We start from the raw sequence: 24,392 nt of genomic DNA, 5'->3' as shown, positions 1-24,392 counted from the left end.
GTCAAAGTTCTGTATCTGTCAACATTTGTAATCGCTGTGATAAGGAACTGAGGTCGTGTACTTCATTATGCACATTTTTAAAAAATGTGGTGATAGGTGTGATCATCACTGTTATAAAAAATACGTTTTTGTTTAATATTTGTTCTTAAATTTTTTTTTCTTTGGTCTTTGTTTTGGTGAAATCTGGTTTAATAAAAAAATTGTTGGGTGGGTGTAATTAGCTACACCTTTTTCACTGAATAACACCTATTTGATACATCCTTTCTGGTTAACATTTACTTTATGGACATTTCCTATGTGTATAATGAATTAAAGATAAGCTGATTCCGAGAAAGGAATCTGTAGAAACAAAACTTACCTTCTGTCATTTTCTAGATTTACTTTGTATTTGTTTGCAGGTTTTCAGGTTGCGAAACTTCAGCTTGCATAATTTAGTGTTGAAACAAGCAGGGATGGAGCTTTGCATCACAGCATCTCGCATATTACTGTGTACCTAATCGTACCATCATGTCTCAGACTGTGGTTTCGCACACATCTTGCGCAGCATCTCAGCTGAAGAATAAGCTGAGGTTTATTGGACTGTCAGCGCTGAGCTCGCAGAGGACCGCTGATAGAGACATGAGATATTTGAAATCGTACAATACAAGGGCTAGAAGTGCACTGCTGGGAGAGAGAAACACTTTAAGAAAGCAGGATATAGAGGTCGATGGTCGGAGATTTAACGACACGCACCCTGTGAAGTGCAGTTTTTCCCTTAAAATGAGATTTCTTCCAGAAGTAAGAACCCTGATTGCAATGGGGATTTCTTTATTGTGTGTTTTATTGGGTTTTCATTCATTACATCAGAGGTTTTGTAAAGCAAGTCGTTCCTTTTTTTAATCGCATACGAAAAGCCGAGACTGCTTCAGAATGCAGTAACTTTTCTTTTAGTCCGTGTTTAAATCTCATTCATATGAAAACAGCTGCTGTACCACATAAAAGTAAATCTACATCACATTCAGTTTATTATTTTGAAAATGTAGTGGCTATAGACAAGGCCTTTTCACATCATTTTAGGAAGTACTGTAACTTTCTGATCATTTTTTTTACATTTTTAAGTTCCCCTCTCCCTTACTTCATGCAATATACCGTATTGCTCAATGTGTTTACTAATTACTAATCATGTAATCTGCAATCAGTCCATCGTGAGTAGAACAAGTAGATCTGGGAAGACAGCAGATTTCTTTATGAAGTTAAGGATTCTCACCTCTTGTTACTGATGATGAAGGAGGGGCAGTGTACAAGTAAAAGAGCAAAAACAGTGATGGTCAGTATGGGCATGGACCTCCGTAAAGCAGGATCAACAAGCGAGGACTCTGTTTTAACCTTGGGTGGGGTTACAAGAACAAAGGCCCCCCTTTGTTCTTGTAACCCCACCCCCGCACAAACACATCATCCAACCACACACACCTATATTTTGTTTTCAAGATCCATTACGGTTTATGTCACACCTCAAACATTTAGTAAACAATTAAGCAAATACAAATAAACTGCAATAAATTACAGGTAGTAATAAAATACACTACATTTGGGCATTTTGTCCACACGTAAACGGCATTTCGAATCACCTAAAACCGAGATTTTTTAAAACTCCTTTTTTGCATTTACATGTGGACGAGGAATACAGAGTTCATCACGCAACGTCAAAGGTATGTGCCTTTTTTCACGTCACGCTGTTTACATGTTGTTTACATGAGATGAATTGCAGAATGGCAAACAGAGACTGTTACTGTTAATCTTACTATCTTCAAGTTTTACACGCTTACATACACACACGCAGTTACTGTCCCTCCAGTTAGAAAGGCAGAGGCGTCACGGTGTGATTATTTTACGTGTAGTTGTTTTTTTGCTGTGTAATAATGTTCAACATTGCTATCAATGCATTTTTCAAAACATGCCTCTCTGTGCAAAATGGGTTCAAAAACATAAACAGCTGTGGGATACTGTTTGTCCGTGATTTGAATTGGGGGAACAAATCGTGGCAGGATCAGCCTGATATTATTTGTATCCCACTGTAACTTTACTGTATAAAGAGCTAACATCTCCAAAATGTCAGGAGTAGTTAGTCATTACAACAAGTGTTTGTAAACTGAAAATCTGTTTGTCCGTGATTTGAAGAGCCCAGCGCTCAACCCACACTTTGGGAACAAAAGCAGTACAATGTATACATAATCATAGGGTTGCATTCTATCTATAACATAAATGTAATATATCAGTAGTTATTTAATTTCAAGAACAAGCAAATAAAGCCTGCATATGCAATACATAAGTTTAGAAAGGATGTTCTTTAATAACTCATCTGCCTGCTACTAGGTGTCTGCCTGCTAGTCTTTTCCTTATGTCACTTCCACATCATTGCTCTAGACTTGCCTTCTCTGACCCAATCAGCCTCTATTTTGTCTGCTTTAAATCTCAAAGCTTCTTTTTCCCTGTCTCCTCCAAATCTCCTCCTCACCATGGTCACTCAGAGCTCCATCCAAGCTTCATTCTTGATCTTTACCACCCCCCGGGTTTGTCCTAAATCCTTTCACCACTGGGATTTTCATTCTGCTCTGATCGGTCACTGGAGTCTTATCGCCAAACAGCTTCATTGAGGGGTATCAAATGTAAGGCCCGGGGGCCAGAATCGTCCCAGCAAAGACTCCAATCTGGTCCATTGGATTACTTTGTAAAATGTGAAGGAAATAACTGTATTTTAAGTTTTACAGCTTTTCCTACTGATAAAGACCTTCCCCATGGCTAGCCATACTACACTAACATAATTAAGATATAGTTAAACATTAAATGACAGAAAGGTTCCTGTTTCACTATCTAACATAGAATTTTATGTTTTTTTATTTTTATTTTTTTTAGAGGACCCACAGTAAACACATATTTCGTACACTTTGGGTCTCACACAGTCGTGCTGACAGATTTCTTTCATTTACCTCAGCAGCATTTCTTTATCATGTTCTAAAACAAGGAAAGCTAAAAAAGCCCTAAATAAACACATTTTTAAGAAATAAATTACAAAAAACTGCTGGATGTAGCAAATTTACACATTAAAACTCATATATACAAATTAATAATAAGTTCATTTTAAGGTTAAATAAAACTTCTTCGGTTCAACACTGCATTTTTTTTTTTTTAAATCATTCATTTTCATAGGAAACATTACTGTACAACAATTTTGTAGGTATGCAGCTGACTGGAAAATTAAATTATCTCCTTTCACTCTCACTGTCTAAAGGAGATTACAGTATATCCCTTAAGCAAAAACAGCAGCACACGCTTAGCACCTGACTCCCAAACTGTCTCTGAATATGACACAGGTATACACACCGACACAAACACGCAATGATATCCTGCTTGTTTCCCTTTTCATGTTCATAAATCGGTTTTCCCAGAAGAAGAAGTGTTTCAGCACACCTGCATTTGTGTGACGTGCACTGCGGCCTCCACTTTAGTGTAATTAATAATAATGGATTGGATTTATATAGCGCTTTTCAAGGCCCAACCCCCTGAGCCACGGTCGCCCCACAAGATTAATTAGATCATTTTGACCTTTTCAGCTTTGTGGGTTAGGGACCGAGCTTTCACAACCAGGTCTCCAGTCTTAAAGATTACGACAATGTGAATCTCTATAATAGTTATAGTGCATAACATGAATTTCAAATATAACTGCAATACCAAATAAAATGGAATTTTTAACATGTAAATAAAGAAACAAATCCTAATCTCAGGTTTTTTATTTTGTTCATCATAGATTATCTAAAAAAAACATCAAATTTTGAAAAAGAAATGTCATTATTTTATGAAAATTTTTGAATTTTGTGCCAGTAACATGTCTCAAAAAAGCTGGGATGGGGTACAACGAAGGATCATGCATGAATGACCTACCTCTTAAGAGGTTGTGTGTTTGTTGGGTTGTGTGTGCTTGTTTAAAATATTGTAGTGAGCTATGACTCACTCTTGATGGCCCTGAGCAAAACAGCTCCCTTTAACCTCAGAGGAAACCAAGGGGCAATAATTTATATTTTTCCCATGACACACACTGTACACATATCCACCCGTGCCCCTCTGAACTGTATGAACTGCGCACACAGACACCAGACAGTAGCTGCAGTCGTATTATCATGTCCATGTGGGAGCGCTCTCAGTAAGAGAAGGTCTGTGCCCTGATGTAAGCTCCTCTCTGCTCCAGTCTGCTGAACCTGCTGCTTTGTGGCTCTGTTCATTTCCACTGCGACGGCCAACAAGCAGAGCAAAGCTGATTTACAGGCTCTACTGTCGATGCAGAGAGACCGACATGTTTATGAATTCACTGAAATACCGTTTTTAATGTACTTGGTTCATTTTTCAGATTTGATGAGCTGAAGAGCTTCTTATAAACTACATCTATGATCTTAATGGCCTTTTCTTAGTAATGCTGAATATAATGGCTAATAATTCTTTGTTCAGATGAAATGTTATGACAGACTGAGTGTGATAAATAATATATTTTGTTTGTTTGTTTGTCTGTACAACTGGACCTTGATGACTCCTGGAAACACTGAAAATTTGTCATGACAAATAAAAATGAATAAATATAATTCCATGTACATCCAAACTGTGTGGTAGGTATCTGTATGTAACCAGAAAAGATTGGACTTTTTCTGACTGAAAACATGCAATTTTGTGTCTTTTCCTCTTACTGCTGTGAGACTGTTTTAGCTATTTACCACCTGAGGAGGGTGCCAAAGTGCTTCACAGAATCAATTAAGTGCAATTACAGATACAAATACAAATATACTGACAGGAGGGAGACATAACTATCCAATATACACCAGGCACAGTAAGCACACAATAGGCACACAGTAGGCACAAGCCAAAGGCTGAAGGTTAAATCATAATAAGTTATAATCAGAGCAAAATGATAAAATACAGTACCATCACACATGCAGGCTCTAGGAAGTCGGAAAGGCTAGGCTAAAGAAATAGGGTTTTTTTATCGAGATTTAAACGATTGAATTGAATCAGACACACAAATAGCTTGAGTAAGATTTTTCCAGAGGTAGGGTGCAACAGAGGCAAATACGCGGTCACCTCTGGTCTTAAGCTGAGATCTCGGTCGCACCAGGAACATTTGGCCTGCTGAACTAAGCGCTCTCCTAGGGGTATAAAAGCTGAGGAGATCATTAAGAAAGCTGGGTGCGGTATTATTTATGATTTTAAAAGTAAAAAATAAGATTGTGATATCAATGCGATTTTTAATGGGGAGCCAGTGCAGGTCGGAAAGAACTGGAGTAATAGACTCAAACCTATCAGTCCCAGTTAAGACACACGCAGCAGCATTTTGAATGAGCTGCCATTTGTGAATAAGGGCAGAATGTAGACCAATATGAAGGGAATTACAGTAACGTAATCTGGAAGTAACAAAGGCATGAATAAGTTTTTCAAGGTCTTTACGTGGTATGTAGGTCTTGGAGATAAGACGTAATTGATAGAAACTGGATTTAACTACAGAGGAAACATGTTTCTCCAGTTTAAAGGAACGGTCCAAGACAACACCCAGGTTCCTCGCAGTATCAGAAAGAGAGTCAGCAAAGGGCCCAAATATACTAGTTAGTTCAGCCTGATGAATGGGACTATTAAAGATTACAGTTTCCATCTTGTTGTCATTCAGAATGAGGGAATTGCTCAGCAGCCAGTTTTTAACTTAATTCATACAATCGAAGAGGTGTTGCAACGATGATGTGACATCCTCAGCCAGTTCAAAATAGATTTGAATGTCATCTGCATAAAAATGAAAAGAAATATTGTATTTTTCAAGGATTCGGCCCAAGGGTAACAAGTATAAAGAGAACAGCATAGGACCCAGTACAGACCCCTGGGGGACACCAGAGGTAACAGGGGCAATGGAGGAGGAGTAGGTACCAATCATAACAAAAAAGGACCTTTCATTGTGTTCAAAATGTAATTGAACACAATGAAAGTGATAACATTAAAAGCTTAAAAAAACTAACAATAAGACAGTATGTTTAGCAGTAAGTTAATAAAGTCTAAACATTTAAGTAATTTGGAAGAAATAGTTGAATTTCACTAGTATTTACATCTATTAAATATGCCAACCCACTTAAATTGCATTAGGGTGTGGAGTTATGTTAGAAAACACTTAATGGATTGCTGCCTGTGTGTCCAGGTGTTTCTGGTGTGTTTACATTTCTCCAGCTGAGCTCATTTTTGCTTTAATTATTGTCCCTGATAGCTTAGTTACATCAGTCAAAATTACACTTTTTTGTGATAGTGATATGTTACAGTCACTGTTTGTTGTGTTGGGAGACAAACAGTGTTGTTCTAGTAACAGGGGTCTCAGTATGAAAACAACAATTACAACCTTACTATAGTAAGGTAAGAGAGCTAAAGCTTACATCAGGGAGTAAGTATATGTTTAGTTGGGAAGAATGAGAAAAAAACAGCCGGTCTAGCCAACATCATCTATTGGCTCGAAATTTGGAACACTTACTTCCTTATATAGTATTGAACAGAATAATTAATTCACAGGAATATTTGGAGACAGCTTAGACCTGGTGAGAATTCCTGTCCGAGAGCCAGTTTAGGATCCTGTAACTCAGCGCACAAGAGACCAAAGGCAAGACTTGATATCCATAGAGCAGAACGATGTCCGCACTGAAAAAGTTCATGTCATGATATGTTTTACTCCATTTAACACTCCCCTTAACTGTGACTAGACTGCACGTACACTTTATGAAAACCAGACTTCATTATGCAGCACAGAGACAGAGCAGGTTGTGTGTTTTAGATTAAAGTACTCTCTCACAGTAAAAACATGCTTGAAGACAGATGCGCTGCAGACGTTTAGCTGCTCTTGAACTTTGGAGTTCTGATAACGCGCGCTGCCACTGAAAGCTTCCTGCTAATTGAACGCAGATGTTTCAGTGCGACGACGGTTGTGTGTTTTTGAATGAGGTGGTACGAGAGGATAGAGAGGTGGAAATTAAAGGGAAATACAGAAGTTTGGGCAAATTTTATACTCAAGAAAAAGAGGTCTCTTTTTTTAGAAGTCAAATAAGATTATGTTCTTTTAATTCTTCATTTTAAAAAAAAATAATTTTTTATTTAAATTCAATTTAAAATATAAAACTAAATACTAAAAAAAGTGAATGGATTTGCATTCTTTGACATGGATCATGGCCACACTGTGAGTTGGTATTTGTGTGTCTATTCCTGCTGCTGAGGCCCATACACTTGTTTATTTTCATAGCTAGCAATTAGGAAGAAACGCTAGCATTCACTCGATGTAATAAGCTTGACCTTTTGATCAATATGTGGACTACTTTTAGCTCTGGTCCTCTGTCAACCAATTCCCGAGGGAATTATGTGACTTTTTATTCGTTAAATGTTTATCAGCTAATTGCCAATTTGGCTTGCAGGGTGGTGCTGGTTAGGTTATCAGGAGCGGTGGTTGCTCTGAAGCAAGATGGATGTTACAATTAGGCAAACGGTGTGAGGGGGGTGGGGTTTTATCTTTGAAAGTCTCCTTCTACACCAGAGTAGACTAGAGTGTAAGTTTCTCCATTGTTTATTTACAGATGCTAATTTTGTCTCTTTTAAAAGAAATGTTTTTCCCGAGTAACCTTCGTTCAGCACTCGATCTGTGCATTTGCTTTCAGATGCTTTGGCTCTCAAAAGTTGGTTAAGTGGTTTATACAATCACAGCATTTATTTGAGCTGAAGAGAATTCATAATTTCCGTCCAACTAAACGCTACAGCAGGTGAGCCCATTGATAAGGCTCCATCCCCCAGCTGATTAACATTGTGCTAACCAGTCAATCTGAATGCTTTTCATGTTCAGCTGCAATAAAAGCAGGCCTACCTTGGCTTGCTGACAGAGATTTCACATCTATTCTTATTTTTTTCCTCCAGGGCCAACAGTTTGTGTGTCTCTTTATTTATTTTTACTCTGGAGAAGCAGCGACATTTTGAGGAGGTGGGATGGCAGGACTGAACCCTTGTGCATGATAGTTCTGAATTATTTTAGCACTTCTTCAACCCGTTGCCTTCTGTCTCTGTATAAGCTGCCCGTGAATACCACAACAGAGACATTGGTCTTAAACTGTAAATTTAAATGGAGGTAAGTGTGTGTGTGTGTGTAAGTGGGGTGCTTACACACCACTTAAACTTTTCCCACCATGTTTTTTTTTTTTTTTCCAATAAATTTCATCATCAAAACGACACTCCAGTCCTGATGAGGTCCTCAAGCTGTAAACAGCATCGCTGTTGGAGGATTTTGAACTGAATTGGTACTGGAAATAAAATGCCACATATTTCTACAGTGCTGTCACAGTCATATATTGTACTCTAAGCTATTTGAGTATTGCATAATTCATAGCCATAGCACAGGGACACATCATTGTAATAAGCCACTGTGACACAAATCCTCACCTCAAGCTGTAATGAACAGGATGACATGTAAAAGAAAATCCACTCAGAGGAGCTGACGAGTTCGGTGTGCTTTGAGTGGTCATGTTGAGTGTAAACGCACAGGAATATCCTTACAAGTGCAGAACGTGTACTTTTTTTTGTTATGCTTTGAGAAAACTTTGAGAAAATTATCAGACATCTTTGATTTTTAACCAAAACAGTAGTGAGATCTGGGTGTTAGGAATGTCATTCTGACAGATGAGCCGTCATTTTAGTATGAACTGAAATTTCTGACATTCACTGTGAATAATTCTTGATAATAAACCAAGAAGCACAAACAGAAGGAGAGAAAGTTTTTGGCCCAGTGGGAACACAATAATTAAAGGTGAGAATCCAAAACTGATGTTTGACAAACATCAAAATCAGCTTCCTTTACAAATCAAAATGGATACACGGGCTGAGAAAAAATTATCCAAAGGCCATATTCATCATATTCTTAAAATCGGCATCATATCCGAGACTCAACTGGGGAGATTTTGATAAAACAAGCACAATGGTGAAGCTTTAGGAAAACAACCGATTAAGCCATTTGAAAGTTTACAAATCATAAGTCAGATGCAGGGAAGAAATACGACTTGTGCAAAGCACTGCTGCGACAGGCCCACTGATGAGGTACCACAACTATTTTCACACTTTCTGTTATTGTACCTTAGAGTAGGACTCCACTTGCATTTCCCTGCACATCACTTTCACCATGATGTGCAGCGGGACATGTCAGCATGGTGGTATTTGCCAAAAGAGACAAAGTGCTTGTGGGGCTAATGGAACTAATGAGCTTTCTGGGTATGGGGTCATAAACCAAATTAGAGAATAAATTAAAAGTTTGACATGTTGGTGACTCCAGATGAATCAGAAAAGTTCAGAGTCAACATATGCAAAAGTTTCCGTGTTCAAAAGTTGCATACATTACAGGAGGCATCATTTGTAAACATCATATGACTGCCCAGATACGTTACATAGACATAAACGTATTCCTCTTTCCTCTTACATCCTCTCACTCATCATCTGGCTGGTATCGGTTCATTTGTCATTTGATCCTTCCTACGTGTCTCTCCTCCTAGGTTACTCCAGCTTGTTTACCTGTCTAGGTGTCTGAGTGTGTCGCCAACCCCATTTCTCTCACTATTTCTCTTCTCTTTTTCACAATCCGCTCTCTGGCCCAGGATAAACGCTATTCCACCATCTGCTTGTTAATTGAGGCGCACAGGCTGTCCCCTCCCTGCACCTGTTCCCCCTTCCAGGAGCTTCGTTCCCAGAAGCAGCAGAAATACTGCCCACTCATTTAGCAGCCAACATAGCATTTACACTAAATAAAACAAGTTATTTGTCACCTGTGTCTTACCTGTGCTGGAAAACCTCACGCAGATGATTTGTGCTGTATGTAATTGGATGAACAACACGGTGTGTACTTTGAATCTCTTTCTGTCATGAAATGTAAAGTTTTGAAGTATTGCTGACATTTTAAAAGCTGCTTTAAAAGCCAACCTTTTAATAAAATCACGACACATCTCCTGAGACCACATGCTGAAAAATGTACATAAATTGCAGTAACTGGACACCACGCTGTGTTGATATTTGATTTTATCCAAGTCCTGAGGCTACGACTGCAGGTAGTTTGTTTTAATTAACTGAAAACAACTGCGTGCGCTCCCTTGGGAGGTAAAACAAACACTAATCCACATGGTAATAACGTAGGCTGGAGGGCTCGTCCTTGTAACAACATGCATCCACACATGTACAAATATGGATACAAGAACACACACATGTGATTCATTAATCCGAAACATGTGCGAGTCATGGGACTGCTTAAAGTTCATCCTATCTAACTTTCCATCTTATCAAATGAATCAAAAAGGAGGACTAAAAACTATCCAAGGAACAATCAGAGTCACTTGGGAGTTGCACTGGCTTCCTGGGTTATGTGAGCACACATGTAACAGATGAACATACATATATAACATGCAGAACCATAGATGTGCCAGTATAAACATGCATACAGATGAGCCACATCTTCCTCTTAGTTTCTCCCTATTTTAAATGACAGTGTTTCACAGTGGCAGTGGGCTAATGTGCATGTGGGTCTGTCTGTGTGACACTGATGTGGGGCTTTGTGCTTATGAGAGGTTAACAGACTTCTGCATACTCTTGAATCAATACTCATTGACACCCTATGAGCCTAATTGTCCCGTGGCACATCACTGATACCCCTGACATAATCTAGAATAGCATTTTTCGGCCCATTACCAGCTTAAATTTAAAATGCCGAGGGCTTTTGTCTGCTGTGTGTGAATGATGGAACTGTTTTTAGACAGAATACAAACAAAAGCAAAAAGATACAGGGGCCTCAAAGATTAATAATTCTCTACATTGTAGACCTGCGGTGTTACACTGAACATCTGTGTGCTGACACTGCCGCAGAAGAAATATTGAGCAGAGAAATAAAATCTTTAGAGTTTAACAAAACGATGACCCCGGCAGAACACTCAATTTTTAGCGGATTAGGTCGGGACTCTAAAGTTGACTTCTCAGACATTTCGTGGTTAAAAAAGAATTTAGTTACTTAAATACTAGACTGTAGGACAGCAAAATGGGCAGATAAGACGTGACTTTAAAAAACTCCAAGTTCAGGACAGGTTCAAGCAGTGGAGAAAGCAATGTGGATACTATGTAACCAGTAAAAAGGCAGATATAGAAATATCCAATAATAATTATGATTTCTGCAAATCAAATGGGGTCAGCTCAATTTAGGCATGTAATCAAAATATTGCCTGGTCTGATCGATCTGCATTTCTGCTGCCAGATTCAAATGTTTGAAGAATTCGGATGGTCTCCATTGTCACAACAGCCCAATAGAGGAATCTTTTGACAACATGGACCCTTACATAGGGATGGGTATCGTTTAGGTTTTATCCAATATTGGTGCCAAACCGGTACTTTTGAAATGTGCCGGTGCTTAAACGGTGCTGGAACCGGTGCTTGGAATGGAGAACACACACTTTGTCCACAAACCTCTCATGTTTAGCTGTTTTTTTTGTAAAAAGATAACAATGTTAGCCTTTTCTGCAGCTACAGGGCATATATGGCATCACTCTTGGCTGGAAGCAGTGCTTAATCAATGGAAAAAACACAAACTTTGTCTAAAAACCTCTCATGTTTAACTGTTTTCCACTTTTTCTTTGGTCATTTTAGCCTTTTTTGCCAGGGTGAAGGGAGTATCTGCCATCAAACAAGAAGACAACCGCATGTAACTATGACGGTTTGCTAGTTCACCGTACATGCATTAATGTAATAACGTGGTTAGCCTACTCAACGTAAATTACACATGAACAACATTAAGCTACTCACGCAGAGAAGAACCGCTGCTGCTGCCATCATCATCCGTCATCATTTCTGCTACACTGGCAGGGCTAGGGGCCAGGACTCTCCTCCTCGGGTTCTTGGGGGATGTTGCTAACTCCGGGTCCAATAACAGGCACCACACCCGCAGATTTGCTCGGTCTTGCAGCAAGCTATCAAATACGGTGCATTTCTCCGCTTTTAAAAAAACGCTATGCGTCGCCAGGTGTTTCATCAGATTCAAGGTGTTACCTCCTTTGCACAGTATCACCTTAACCCTCTCAGGCTCAAATTAAACTTTTTGTTGCTAATGCACAACCAAGTCCTGCAGTGGTACTTCTAAGTAAAAAAAAACCTCTTAAAATATGTATGTGGGGTAATCAGGTTGTTAGTTTTTAACTGTTGCAAATCGCTTCGCCTTGGGCATTTTTAATCTGTGGCTCTACTCTAAAGGAACGTACGTACCTGGGCCCACCTACTATCCTTGGAAAGGTAAAATGATTGGCTAGAATCCAAAGTGTATGACATCTCAGGGGGAAAAAAGCACCGAAATGAAGCACCGAAATGTGCGCTGCTTTTTGGTCTGGTTACTACCGTTTATGTCAGAACCGGTGCCATAATGGCAGGTGCCAGGTGAAGTGAGGTTACTGAAACCACACGCTGAGTCCTACTTTGGAGACCAGTGCTGCTGAAGTTCAGCTTTTGTCTGACCCACTTTGCTGGAATGAATCCAAAATTGGAGAACATTTATGATATTGAGTTCAGTGTCAACACATGGCCTCCAAATTTACCAGGTGTTATTGTTGTCAGATAAATTTAATAAAAGGCCACTGGCCCTGTAGGTGTGGATAGTTTCATTCATGCTCAGAGAAAAAGAAGGTTTCACTACTATTGTAATAGACTGGCTATAGCTGCAATTGCTGTAACATTGAGGTTTGTGGTGTCACTGAAAAAAAATGTGTTTTATTATATATCCAACAAGCAACTTTTCTATTAAAAAAAGGAAATCCAAGCAGCAAACTGTAATACTGAGCTCAGCATATATTAAATACACATGAGCTATGATACTTTGTTGTTGTTTGCATTCAGGCTGCATTTCCAGTGAATCAGGAAAGACTGATGCCCTGCCAAACCAAACTCCAAAGAGAGATAAACATAAACGTATGCACATCTTCTCCTGCATTCAACACTCAGTTGCAGGTAACACCGGAAAAATTACCCCTAGTAATACACAATCACATTTTCCAAAGTCCATTAACGACCTGCTGTTCATCTGGGAATTCCATGCATAGCTCTCAAATACCAGATATCTATAGGCTAGAAGTTTACCTCTTGAGCTGGGGTGGTGGTTATTTTTAAAGATGAATTTCCTCTCAGAGAGCTTGCCAAGTGCGAGGTGATAAATCTCATCATCTACACCCCGATAAAAGTGAAGTCTGGGTCAGAGTTAAAATTCCATGAAAGGCTTCCTATTCAGTATGGTGTGCACTTCTTGACAAAATAGTTATGAGTAATAAGAGCTTTGCTTTTGAATTTCGGTGCTGTTGTGTGATTTTTCTTTTAAGAAATGGTAATGCACAAGATGATATATTTGCGAGTGCAGCGTAAAGTGCAAAAAGAACTAACAGTTTTTTCCTGTGTTCTCACATGTCCAAACTCTTGATGCTTACAATAAGTTCCATTTATCTTTCTTCCAATACAGTAAAAAGGTCCTTGAATATGAACTTTATTTTGCAAGGCAGATAGATGAACATAGTAATAAGCAAAGGGAGATGGAGGCGAATCAATGTGGTGGAGAAGAGTCAATGTCATGGAAATAAACAGTCCCCTTGTTTGGACTGTTTTGCCTTGTTTTCACAGCGGGACATTGGTCTATTTCCTCAGAGTAACGTTTCATTACTCCTGCATTTTTCCCCTGCCCTTATTTTGATGCCACAGTGGAATTGTGACAATCTCCACTACGTATGAGCAGCTGCTATGTTTTGCAGCTGTGCTCTCTTCAGCCATCGTCTTCAATCAGCTTCTTGCTTTGAGTTATTACTTCCTGCTTTTCTTAGAATTTCTGAATTTTACTAAATTGTCTATATATTTTGAGTTTTTATATTCTAGCTGCAGCGTGGGAACGCTGACCAACGTTGTCAAGGAATGAGATAAAAGAATGGAAAAGAAAATGACTGTAAATCCTGTGCTTGGTTGGTGTTGGAGAGGTTGCAGGTTGTATTTAAATGACCCAAGTGACTTCTTACCCCCCGGGGAGTGACGGGTGAATGCTTGAGTAACTATTCCACAATCTTGGATTAGAATAAGTTTATGAAACAGATGCATAACAAATTTTTATGGGTGATTGTCTTGTGGAATGAGCGTGTGGCCTCTTTAGTACTGCGTTCAGTTCTTGGCCACAGGGACTGAGGTCAAGGGTAAAACACCCCTCTTCCACCCTTCCCACAACTTCCTTCACTTCCTCTCTGAACAGCAGGATTTTCATCATACTATTCATAATCCACAATCTCTCAGTCAGGGGGATATTTGTATGGAGAAAAGTATGTGGGGAATATCTGACAAAAATGTTTTTGCCTCAGACATCAAAAGTACTTTTCTAAATAAAAGGGTATTTCACTTTGCCATAAAATTATTATTTTACCAGGAATAAACCTGGACCTAAAATATAACTCAAATTCTCTCAAAATGTGCAAATGACAAGGCTGAAAACAAGTATTAGATGCCTGTGAACTTCTGGCACTCAGGCAGCACTGCATGATTTGTTCATAGCAATCGCCGCATGTGCTCAGGAACAAATCATTGAAATCAGTTTCAGTGAGCACAATTTGCTATGAAATCTACAAATGCAGGTTAAAGCTCTAAGATGCAAAGAACACGCAATTAGTTAACATAATTATAAGCCAAAGCTTATTTAAAATGGACTGGGGGAAAGTGGAAAACTGTTATGCGGTCGAAATTAGCCTTTTAGTTTATTTGCTTATTATTAGTACAGAGTTCAAAAGTCTGCATTTCTGATGGTACGAGGTGCATTAGTGCCTCTGAAATTGGCAGCTCGCACATCTGGAAGCATATCAAGAGTGCTGAATTCTATATACAGGGTTTAAACCAAGACATCCAAGATATTCTCCTATCTGGATGTCATCTTTTTAAAGGAGGCCTTGTATATTTTAGCACTGCAAAGCTAAACCACATATAAAACACTGCTGCAGAGTAGAAAAGTCTGGATGGTGAACTGGCTTCCCTCCATTCCAGACATTTCTTCAACTGAAAACACCTGAAACTTTGTGAAATGAAAAATACAAGAAGGCGACCCAGGACTGTTAGCTGTTAGCTAGAATCCTATATCAGACAAGAATGGACATTCCAGCAACTGGTAAATGAAGCGTTGAGTGGTAAACACTGCCGTCTTTTGAGATATGTCTCTTCAAATTCAAAATGATAGAATTTTATTCATAAATTTATATTTTTTCTCAGTTTCAATGTTTTACATATTTTCTATGTTCTGCTATGAATAAAATGCGGGTTTATGATGTTTCCAAATGATTACATTCAGTTTTTACTTATGTTTTAAACAACTTCCCAGTTTTGTTTAGAATTGAGGTTGTAACAATCTGAATAGTAAAACCTTCATTATTTGGTTTCTTGAGGGCAGAGCAAAGAGGTGACGAAGAAAAGCTCTCATGTGTTGTTATTACATAAAGCTGTTCTGATAAATGTGCTGGCAACACTTCTCAAACTACCCAGCAGCCATGATGCAACATTATCAACTATTTGGAGTTGTTGTTGCCGCCCATTTGATGAATCAAAGTCCAATTTTTACCCAGCTCCCAGCTGTGTTTTGATGTCATTTCTTTGGGGAAATATTCATGTCTTTAGCTGCTAAATGCTAATCTGGTTTCATCAATCTGCGAGTAGTTTAAATGTATCTGATGTTTGGTGTTGGAGCTGTACCATACAAGGCGGATGAAAGAATATCATCAAAAACCAAAACAATAATCCTCCTTCAGGCATGGGGAAACTATACAGTCACACGATAGTCATTTTCTTTTTAAGATCTTTTTACATTATAATTAAAATGCTGATAAATGCTGCTTTAATGCTTTAATGGATTTTCATTTTTTTCTAGAAGATAAAACAACAAGTTTTGCTAAATTCCTTTTCTACTTTCTCTCTTTAAACCCCTAAAATATCAAATATTATGGACATGGCTATGTGAATTTGATCGTTTTAGGGACAGGAGTAAAAGCGTGTTATCCTCTTTTTACTGTAGCTTAAGAAAGTGAAAAAAACATCCTATCTCTTCTGGGATTAGGAGAGCTGAGAGCCTGCACTGGAGTATTGCAAGCACAAGCTTGTCGCATGCGTGTGCTTTTTTGAAGGGTATGTTTGATATGCTCGACACCAAAAGAAATCTTTCATGATCACTGTACACATATATACGCTGAGCAAAAGCAGCCTCGGCGAGTTACTTGGGCTGATGTATTACCACTTCTGAAGAAGTAAGTCATTCAAGAACTAAATACAATCAATACTGTTGAAGAAGTTCTTAAAAATTACTTTTATTGGCCACTTATTTAATATCTTCAGTAAAATAAAAAAAATGGTGATGGGCCTTCAGCTGAACTGGTTTCCTTGGCTGTTACTGTTCTTTTATCATCAAGTTACTTAAACTTTTAAGTAGCCATCTTACTAATAACTAGTCTGAAGAAAAATATGCATGTGAACTCTTAATCATCAGCATTTACACCCATCCTTCATATCCATTTAGACTGGGGAAGAAGAGAGTATGCGCCGAAGTGTTGTTGTTGCTGTCGGTGGTGAAAAACAGCAGAGCCGATCCCTCCTGCCTGAGAAAATAACACAGACTTTATTTCTATGCACATGAAGCTCTTTATAGTAACTCCCATTTTCATTATTTCTAATATTCATCCTCCTTTTGATACAAATATTAGTTAGCAGAGTGTTATTGCTGCAGGTGCCGCCACAAAAATTGTTTCAACTTAGAAAAACACTGCAGGAAGCGACCCCTACTAGTGCTAGATACTTTGATAAAACAAGCCTTGAAAGGAAAAATGGTTTCATGTGTGCTTTTATGAATCTGGATGGTTGGTGAAATATAAAAGGGTCAAAAGGCAGGGAGGTTGCTGTGTTTCAGACTACAGTTATTTTAATTAGCAGTGAGTTAGGTGTTGTTTAAAAGTGAACTAACGATATTCAGAGTGCAGTGCACCTGTTGTGTGACAGTGACATACCTTTGCTAAACAGCAGGTCCAGTTCATTTCCTGTTTTAAAGGTGAAATATCCTATCTGGGCTATCACAGGCTTTAAAGACTATGTAGGCTATCGCAGGTCACAAACATCCTCTTAATGCTTTACCTACTCTCCCTGTATGTGTGAAACAGACGAGCGCCTGGCAGAGAGCTGAGAGTGTGTTTGTCTTATGCGTTTACCGGTGATGATAGAAATAAATAATAATCAGTTGGCAGAGATGCACCATCGTCCAGCAGAATGCATAATCAGCCCGAGTAATCTGTCTCATCACAGGAGTGAGGGAAAGCACTCGAGCGTGTTAACAACAGTCCAGATTGTGAGAGAAATGTAGCAGAGATTTCCCCAAATGAAGCAGCTGCACAAATGTTTTGTTTGAGTTTAAATATTGTCTGAGGATAAAAAGATTTACTCTCTCATGAATTGTGTGCAATTTATGAGACACTGTGCACGGATGGATGCAGTATCTCTCACTCACTCATGTGTAAAGCCAGTTAGCAGCAACACAGCATTCAGAAAGCCTTGTTGTCTACTTTCTATCTGGATGGTGCAATACTTTAGACCTGTAGTTCTGGATGAATTCATGAATATAAACTCAGAGAGGTGCAAATGTCCCTGGATGTTCTGGATGTAGTGATGAAGAGTCCGTTACTTAAGTATCACCTTCTATTACAGCTCTGTAGGGGTAATAATATGGTAATAACAAGTTATTACCACGCTACAAAAGTAATATCAAATAACCAAGTAATGTGTCAACTATCATCATACCTGAAAGATATTTCACTGAAATTTATATAAATGGGCAACAAATATTATTACCTTTTTTCCACCTTATTGCATCATTATTACATCATTATTACCTCATCAGTACCAAACATTTAAATCAGAGATAGTTTGGAGTTAAATGGAGGTAAACTTAAGTTGTCTCCTAGAATGATTACGCATCTTTGTACCTAATCCTGGATAACAAATAATAAGGCAGGTACCAGAGCAGAGATAACTCAGATTACGTGTCCTAGTTGGGTCTTTGGGGACTAAAACATTTCCAGCACAGTCCAAGTCATTAGTCACCCCTCAGACATGTTTTTTTTTCTGTATGAGAACATACAAGGGGGAAAACATAGTTTTGTTTTAAGGCATTACAGCCACTGAGAATGATGTTCAGTCCAAATGAGCGACATTGTATCAGGTATGACTAATTACATGGCTTACATACTTCTCTTTGTTTATACGCATTCTTTATTTGTTGAGCATCAAAGGATAGAAAGCAGACGATGAATCATAAGACAATTTTAAAACCAGTGATCCAGTCCACTTTCTTAAACTCCCAGCCACTGTATTGTTATTCAAATTGGAGTAGATTGTGTCATTTGAGGATAATTTATGCAGATTTAGCAGCAAACTCGCCGTGCTACAGAGTTTCCACAGCAGCAGGGAAAGTGTTTGCTGGACTGGCTCTATCTAAACAGTGCCCATTTTCACCACAGTGAAGGGAAATGCACAATAATATTTTAATTTTCAAATCTCTACGGAAAAAACAAAACAGTAAAACATTGTTTTCATAGTAAATATCTTAAAATGCAATATGAACGTCACTGGGATTCAGTTAGTAAAATCTGCTCTCAAACACAGATCACAGAACACAGACCACTATCATCTTTAAATTAGTACTGCACCGGTGTGGTTTATATTGTCGACTCAAGTCACATAGTGGTTGCGTTTAGCAGGGCGATATATTAGAACACCCTGGAGACATGAGCCCAGTTCCACCCTCGCTCAGACATGACAACAGCTGATTTACACTAATGACATACTGAGGTCTCCTTCTCTGGATACACAGCTTCGTGAGATTGAGTCGAAATTTGGCCTCACTTGCCTCCAATCCTTATCTTGTTAGAGACAATTGAAAAAAGCAATTACCTGCAGATGCTCCATTGTGTGATAAACAAGGTAATGTAGCAGACAACAAGAAGCAACTGCTCCCTTCTCCACTCTCTCCCTTTTCCTGACGCTCACTTTTCTCTGCGGCTCACCTATCTTGAAATATTCATAACTGTCTCTTTGCTGACTATTAGGACAGCAAATAACCTTGCAATATTTTCTGGCTCTAAAAAAAGTTTTTTTTTAAACTCCAAATCTTCACTCTTCTTCCCCTATTAAGAGGCTCGAGTGGGGCTTTTTTTTGTCAACAGTCCACATCAGGAAATGTTTTGGCTCTGTCCAGTTGTTCTGTTGCTCTCATTAAGTCTTTAGAAGAGAGTTTAGGAGGTCAAGGGTCACTGCAGCTCTGCTTCCCTTCCTGAGCCAGTCGCCAACTTTGTTTACATTCTGGGATAAGGCAAAGAGTTTGTGGATTGTTATGCAGACTGTAGAGCTTCGAATCTGCAAAACACAAAAAGCCACCACAGGCTTGGTTTTGAATAAAAGTTGAGCTATCAGAGCGTTTATGCGACGACTGATGAAGGACTGTGAGAATTCTCCATGTTTTGCTTTGTCATACTTTCCTCCCGGGTCACCAAAGGAAAATAACAGCACTGTAATGTAATATTGCAAGCGCTCGCTTTCAAAAGATTTAACAAAGCTGTGCTGACGTTTGAAGAGACTTGCCTGGAGGATGTGCACATGAAAGCGTCAGAAAACACTACAGCTAATTAAAAGTATTGTGCCCCAATCCTGCTGCAGTGGAGCAGCTGATTACAAAAGACAATTGAATTCGGAAGTGTGATTTAACAAGGGAGTTGGGTGTCTTGTCAGCCGCGAATCAGTTTACTATCAGCAAATAATTTAAATATGAGTGTTTCATTTTGAGGTAATAAAAAAATGCACTTGTAATTTTGTTCTCTGGAGAAATAAGGTTACATGTAACATGTGTACAGCAACATCCCATTAAGTCACAGATAAATAAGCATCAATCCCATCCTGCTAAATGTGATGAAGACACAAAGTTAATTACACCGACTCTTACAAGTGCGACTTGACCCAGACGTTTAATTTCTTTCGAGAGTTTGTGAATCCCTCCGAGATAAAGTTTCCTCGCGCTAACAACACTCCTCTCGGACTTTCTGATTCCCTTCATAAATAAAATGGTAGTTCACATTAAGAGAATAGAAAATATGCAGCCATCTTCACCCTTGTTTCTCCTGACAGTATTTTAACAATACCCTTGTGAATGTGAGAATACTTCACAAAAACTGCTTTCATTTTTTTTTTCTCTTTTTCAGCATGACATCCCTCAGACAGGGTCATTATCTTTGGCGAGGGGCCAGTGAGCAGTAGGAGCGCTTTGAAGACATTCCTAAGAGGATATAAATAGTGTATTTATACTCAGCGCGGTCGTTCATGATATATTCACCGTATGACATACACGTTGTATCCCACATGCATCAACAACCGACCACAGTCATATGTTGTATGGAAAACAGTGCTGGGAAGTTCTAATACAGTCTTCTAATAACACTCCCATCCTATGTATGCGAGTTGTACCAATGCCTTAATCATTTTTTAATCACATACTGAAGAATTGTCCCTTATGAATGATTTCTTCTGCAGATTTTTCACTATATTAAGAAAGTGGTAATCTAACAGCTTTATAAAGCTTAGCATCACAGTGTGAAGCCTGACTTATAGATATTAAACTGTTTTTTTAACCGAAGAGAGCTCACAGTGGATTAAACCAGTCCTGAGATCTTATCAGGAATGTTTTTACTTTTGTTATTTTGAGTGTTCTTCTTCTGTTTATTCAAGAATACGTCAAAGCTACTTGATCCACCAGGAGGCTTTTGTCTAAGACTAAAAAACGATATGTATAGTAAGTTGGCACTGCATGTTTAACAGCATCTTAAAATATTTAATGACAAAATGTTAAGCAGTTGCAGGGAAATGAAATACAGAGACGTGTGCAATCAATTCTGCGAATGCAGGCCTCAGCTCGGCCATTGTTCTGGTCCTGAGGTGGTGTGATAGCATGGCGGAGGTGTGAGATTAGACTCTTACATAAGTTTAGGGGTTCACTGATAAGAGACAGCTGATAACCTTGCTGTACCTTTAACTGCAGCAAGCACAGAAAGCTACACAAATTACCTGAAATAAGGCCAAACATTTCATCCATGCAGAATTCAGCACTTTTTTTTCTCTTCAATATCACAAAAAAAGTCAAAATCTCCATGCTGGAGATTAATCTTCTATTTATCTCGGCATCCACAGTGACCAGCTGCCAACACTCAGAGTCCAGCAACAGAAGTGACCATGACTTCACCTTACCCTGAAATATCTGAGCTTGCTGCAGGAATGGTCAAGTATATATAATGATTTATTTCAATTATAGACAATTTAATGTGTACACAACACTGGACATTTTTAATATGCTAAACATTACATTTAAATGATGGAGTAGCAGAATAGTCAGCCAAGATCAATAAGTTATAATATTATGATTTCTTCCCAATGTTTCTGAGAGCCAGAAAATTATTTTTCAACCTTTCATGTGCGTTTTGATGTCCTGCATATGATTTTCTTAAAAGCTTTTCTGAAATCCCTGTTGAAAATTGTGTAGATTATGGGGTTCACAGAACTGTTGCAGTAGCCAATCCAAAAGAAAAGGTTGAAAAGTGCGGCGGGGATGTAGCAGCTCTCTCTGCAGATAGCATGCAGGCTGTAAGTAAAGAAGAAGGGGAACCAGCAGAGCACAAACACCCCCATCACTACCGCCAAGACGAAGGTGAAGCGCTTCTCCCGCATCTGGGCCACTTTGGTCTTGTTGGCTGCGGCCAGCTGTTGTCGCCCAGCTGGGTTCTTCTGCTCCGGGTAAAGTTGTAACGCCCGGGCTGAAGCCCAGGAAAGTCGGCAGTTCTGGGGTGGACAACTGTCCGATCCCTCTACTTTCCTTCGCTTGGTAAAGCGATGGTGTCGGGGTTTCGTATCCGATGCACAGCAGCTCTCCTCCAGGTCGATGTCGTCCAGCTCCCCTTGCTTTTGCGGATGGCTGCCGGAGCTTTGACTGCTAGGGCTCTCCATTTCGAACCGGTCCTTCCTGACAAAACAGGTCTCTGACTGAGAGGGCTGCCTCTCCAGGCCATTCTTAGCCACGAACACGGTGGAGGAGCGCTGCTTGGCAACTTTATAAATTTTACAATATACCAGAATCATAATGAGACCGGGAGCGAAAAAGGAGACCAGGCAGGATGAGAGGATGTACCAGGTTTCATCATTTAGCAGACACTCCCGTTCATCCTGTTTGGTCATGAGGAGAGGAGGGAAGGAGATGATAGCAGATATTATCCACACTACAGCAATCATGGACTTGATGCGCTTAGGTGTCCGTTTCAGGTTGTAGCTAACCGCCTTTGTTACTGACCAGTATCGGTCCAGGCTGATGGCGCACAGGTGAACGATGGATGAGGTGCAGAACAACACATCCAGAGCGAGATAGAAGGCGCACCAAGTACTTCCAAAGTACCAGTAGCCCATTACCTCGTTGACGAGGGAGAAGGGGATCACTAGTGTGGCCACCAGGATGTCCGCCGATGCAAGAGAGACCAGGAAAAGGTTCTGAGGGGCACGGAGAGCCCTGCTAGTAAGAACCGCTACAATCACCAACACATTACCAACAATTGTGACCGAAATGATCACTGTAACCACGAGGATGATGAGTGCGGTGGCTGCCTCTGTGTGTGGCAGAGCGAACGGTGCGTCGGTGGTGTTTTCAACGTTGGAAACATTTTCCAACAAGAGGCTTAGCTGGGTCAAATCCATTCTGTCTGCAAAATGTCCGTTTGTATCATCTTTGTTATTTCACCCTGTTCTTTTTCGAAACATCTACGCCTGAGTGCGCTGAGCTGTGTTGCTAAAGCATGGGGATCGGCTGCGCGTAAAGCTCCGGGTCACTATCGAGTGCAGCCCACATAAGACACGGGGGCTGCAGACGTGATCTCCTGAAACAGCAAACTGTTTAACACACGTCCTTTGGGGAGATCCGACACGCACATCAGATGTCGACTGTGTGAGAAAACTGCGAGAGGAGCAGAGTTCACAATCCGCAAAGACTCAGAGAATAAACTCGCTCCTGCGGCATCCATGTCATGCGTAATGCTAGTTGCGTTAGGGTGAACCGCTTCTCTATGGAGACGAACGGGAGATGCACACTGAGTGGAATAAATGTCCACACAGGAGCGAGGTGACATCACCGAGAGAACCAGCCCATTTCTAAACTGAGAGAGAGAGAGAGAAAGAGAGAGAGAGAGAGAGAGAGAGAGAGAGAGAGAGAGATCTTTAAAACTGTAAAGTGTTTCTCTACATGTAAGTTTGCTTGTTGTCCTTAATATTTTTTTCTTTCTTTATGTTTAATGTCTCTGCTTTACATGTTCAAACCAAAACGCCAGTAGGAAAAAATAGACACATGCGAGTTTTTCCTTCATCCTTTAAAATGAGGTTTCCTACCACAGTGATGCCTTATTCTCATGGCTGTTTATCAATCGGATTTTATATAAGTACACTGCTTGATCAATGTAAAAACAAGGACACACAAATATTTTAGAAATCTATCAAAAACTTCAAAACTAAAAAAAATATATGCTAAATTCACATTTTTTTGAGCTGGCACAAGGGACTACTCTGAGAAGTCTGAAATGAATCAAGCATAACATTCAACCAGATGTGGGTGAAACATTATTCTGGGTATAGGGTTGGGTGAATACATTTGTTAAGCACTGTATGTTGCATCAGAAATCATTTTTCTTTGAAAAACCTCAATAATTTATGATGGCACCATCATTAAGAGTCCCTGATGGAACAAGAGGTAAAACAGCACAGGTGGAGGTTTCTCTGAACTTTATCAACCCTGCAGGCGATGAGTTAGGAGGGCAAAGTGTTCAAATTAAAATAGCTTTAATGGAAGCAGTGATCACTGATCAGTGCATGCACAGATGCCCATCTATCATTGTAAACTACTTTTGTGAAGGCCTGACTTGTTTATGTGCAATCACACTCATCCATTATTCATGAATTATAACCTGGAATTGTTCTATGCTGGCACAGTGAAGGTAATACCTGTTGCTGTGGTGCTTGCATCTGTTTGCTCTGGAGGTTCAGTTATATAACACATATGCAGCTATGTTAGGCAACCAGACATACAGCCAGGGGATGTTTATGAAAAATGTACCGGCCAAACAGAAAGGTGCACACAAGGCCAGAAGAGGGGTCACTTTGAAGTACTCTGATGTGCAGACTGTAGCTTTGCCCAACACATAAGCGCTTCACTTATTTGGGATTTTAAAGTATATGAGTAAATA

General features: G+C 39.5%; 1 protein-coding gene and 1 long non-coding RNA gene across 2 annotated transcripts in view; both read right to left on the bottom strand.

The window, feature by feature from the left end:
* LOC146524511 (uncharacterized) overlaps nucleotides 1–24,392 on the bottom strand; it is a 476,239-nt gene that overhangs the window by 8,510 nt on the left and 443,337 nt on the right. The window lies entirely within an intron of this gene.
* adra2db (adrenergic, alpha-2D-, receptor b) lies at nucleotides 15,033–23,311 on the bottom strand. The gene has a single exon (XM_085179992.1). It carries the CDS (start codon nucleotides 22,855–22,857, stop codon nucleotides 21,586–21,588), a length of 1,272 nt encoding a protein of 423 aa, XP_085036118.1. The 5' UTR covers nucleotides 22,858–23,311; the 3' UTR covers nucleotides 15,033–21,585.

The sequence above is a fragment of the Neolamprologus multifasciatus genome, chromosome 2, assembly GCF_963576455.1.
Source record: "Neolamprologus multifasciatus chromosome 2, fNeoMul1.2, whole genome shotgun sequence".
In the NCBI taxonomy this organism is placed as follows: domain Eukaryota; kingdom Metazoa; phylum Chordata; class Actinopteri; order Cichliformes; family Cichlidae; genus Neolamprologus; species Neolamprologus multifasciatus.
The sequence above is the reverse complement of the archived record's forward strand: the minus strand, read 5'-3'. Positions and strand labels throughout refer to the sequence as shown.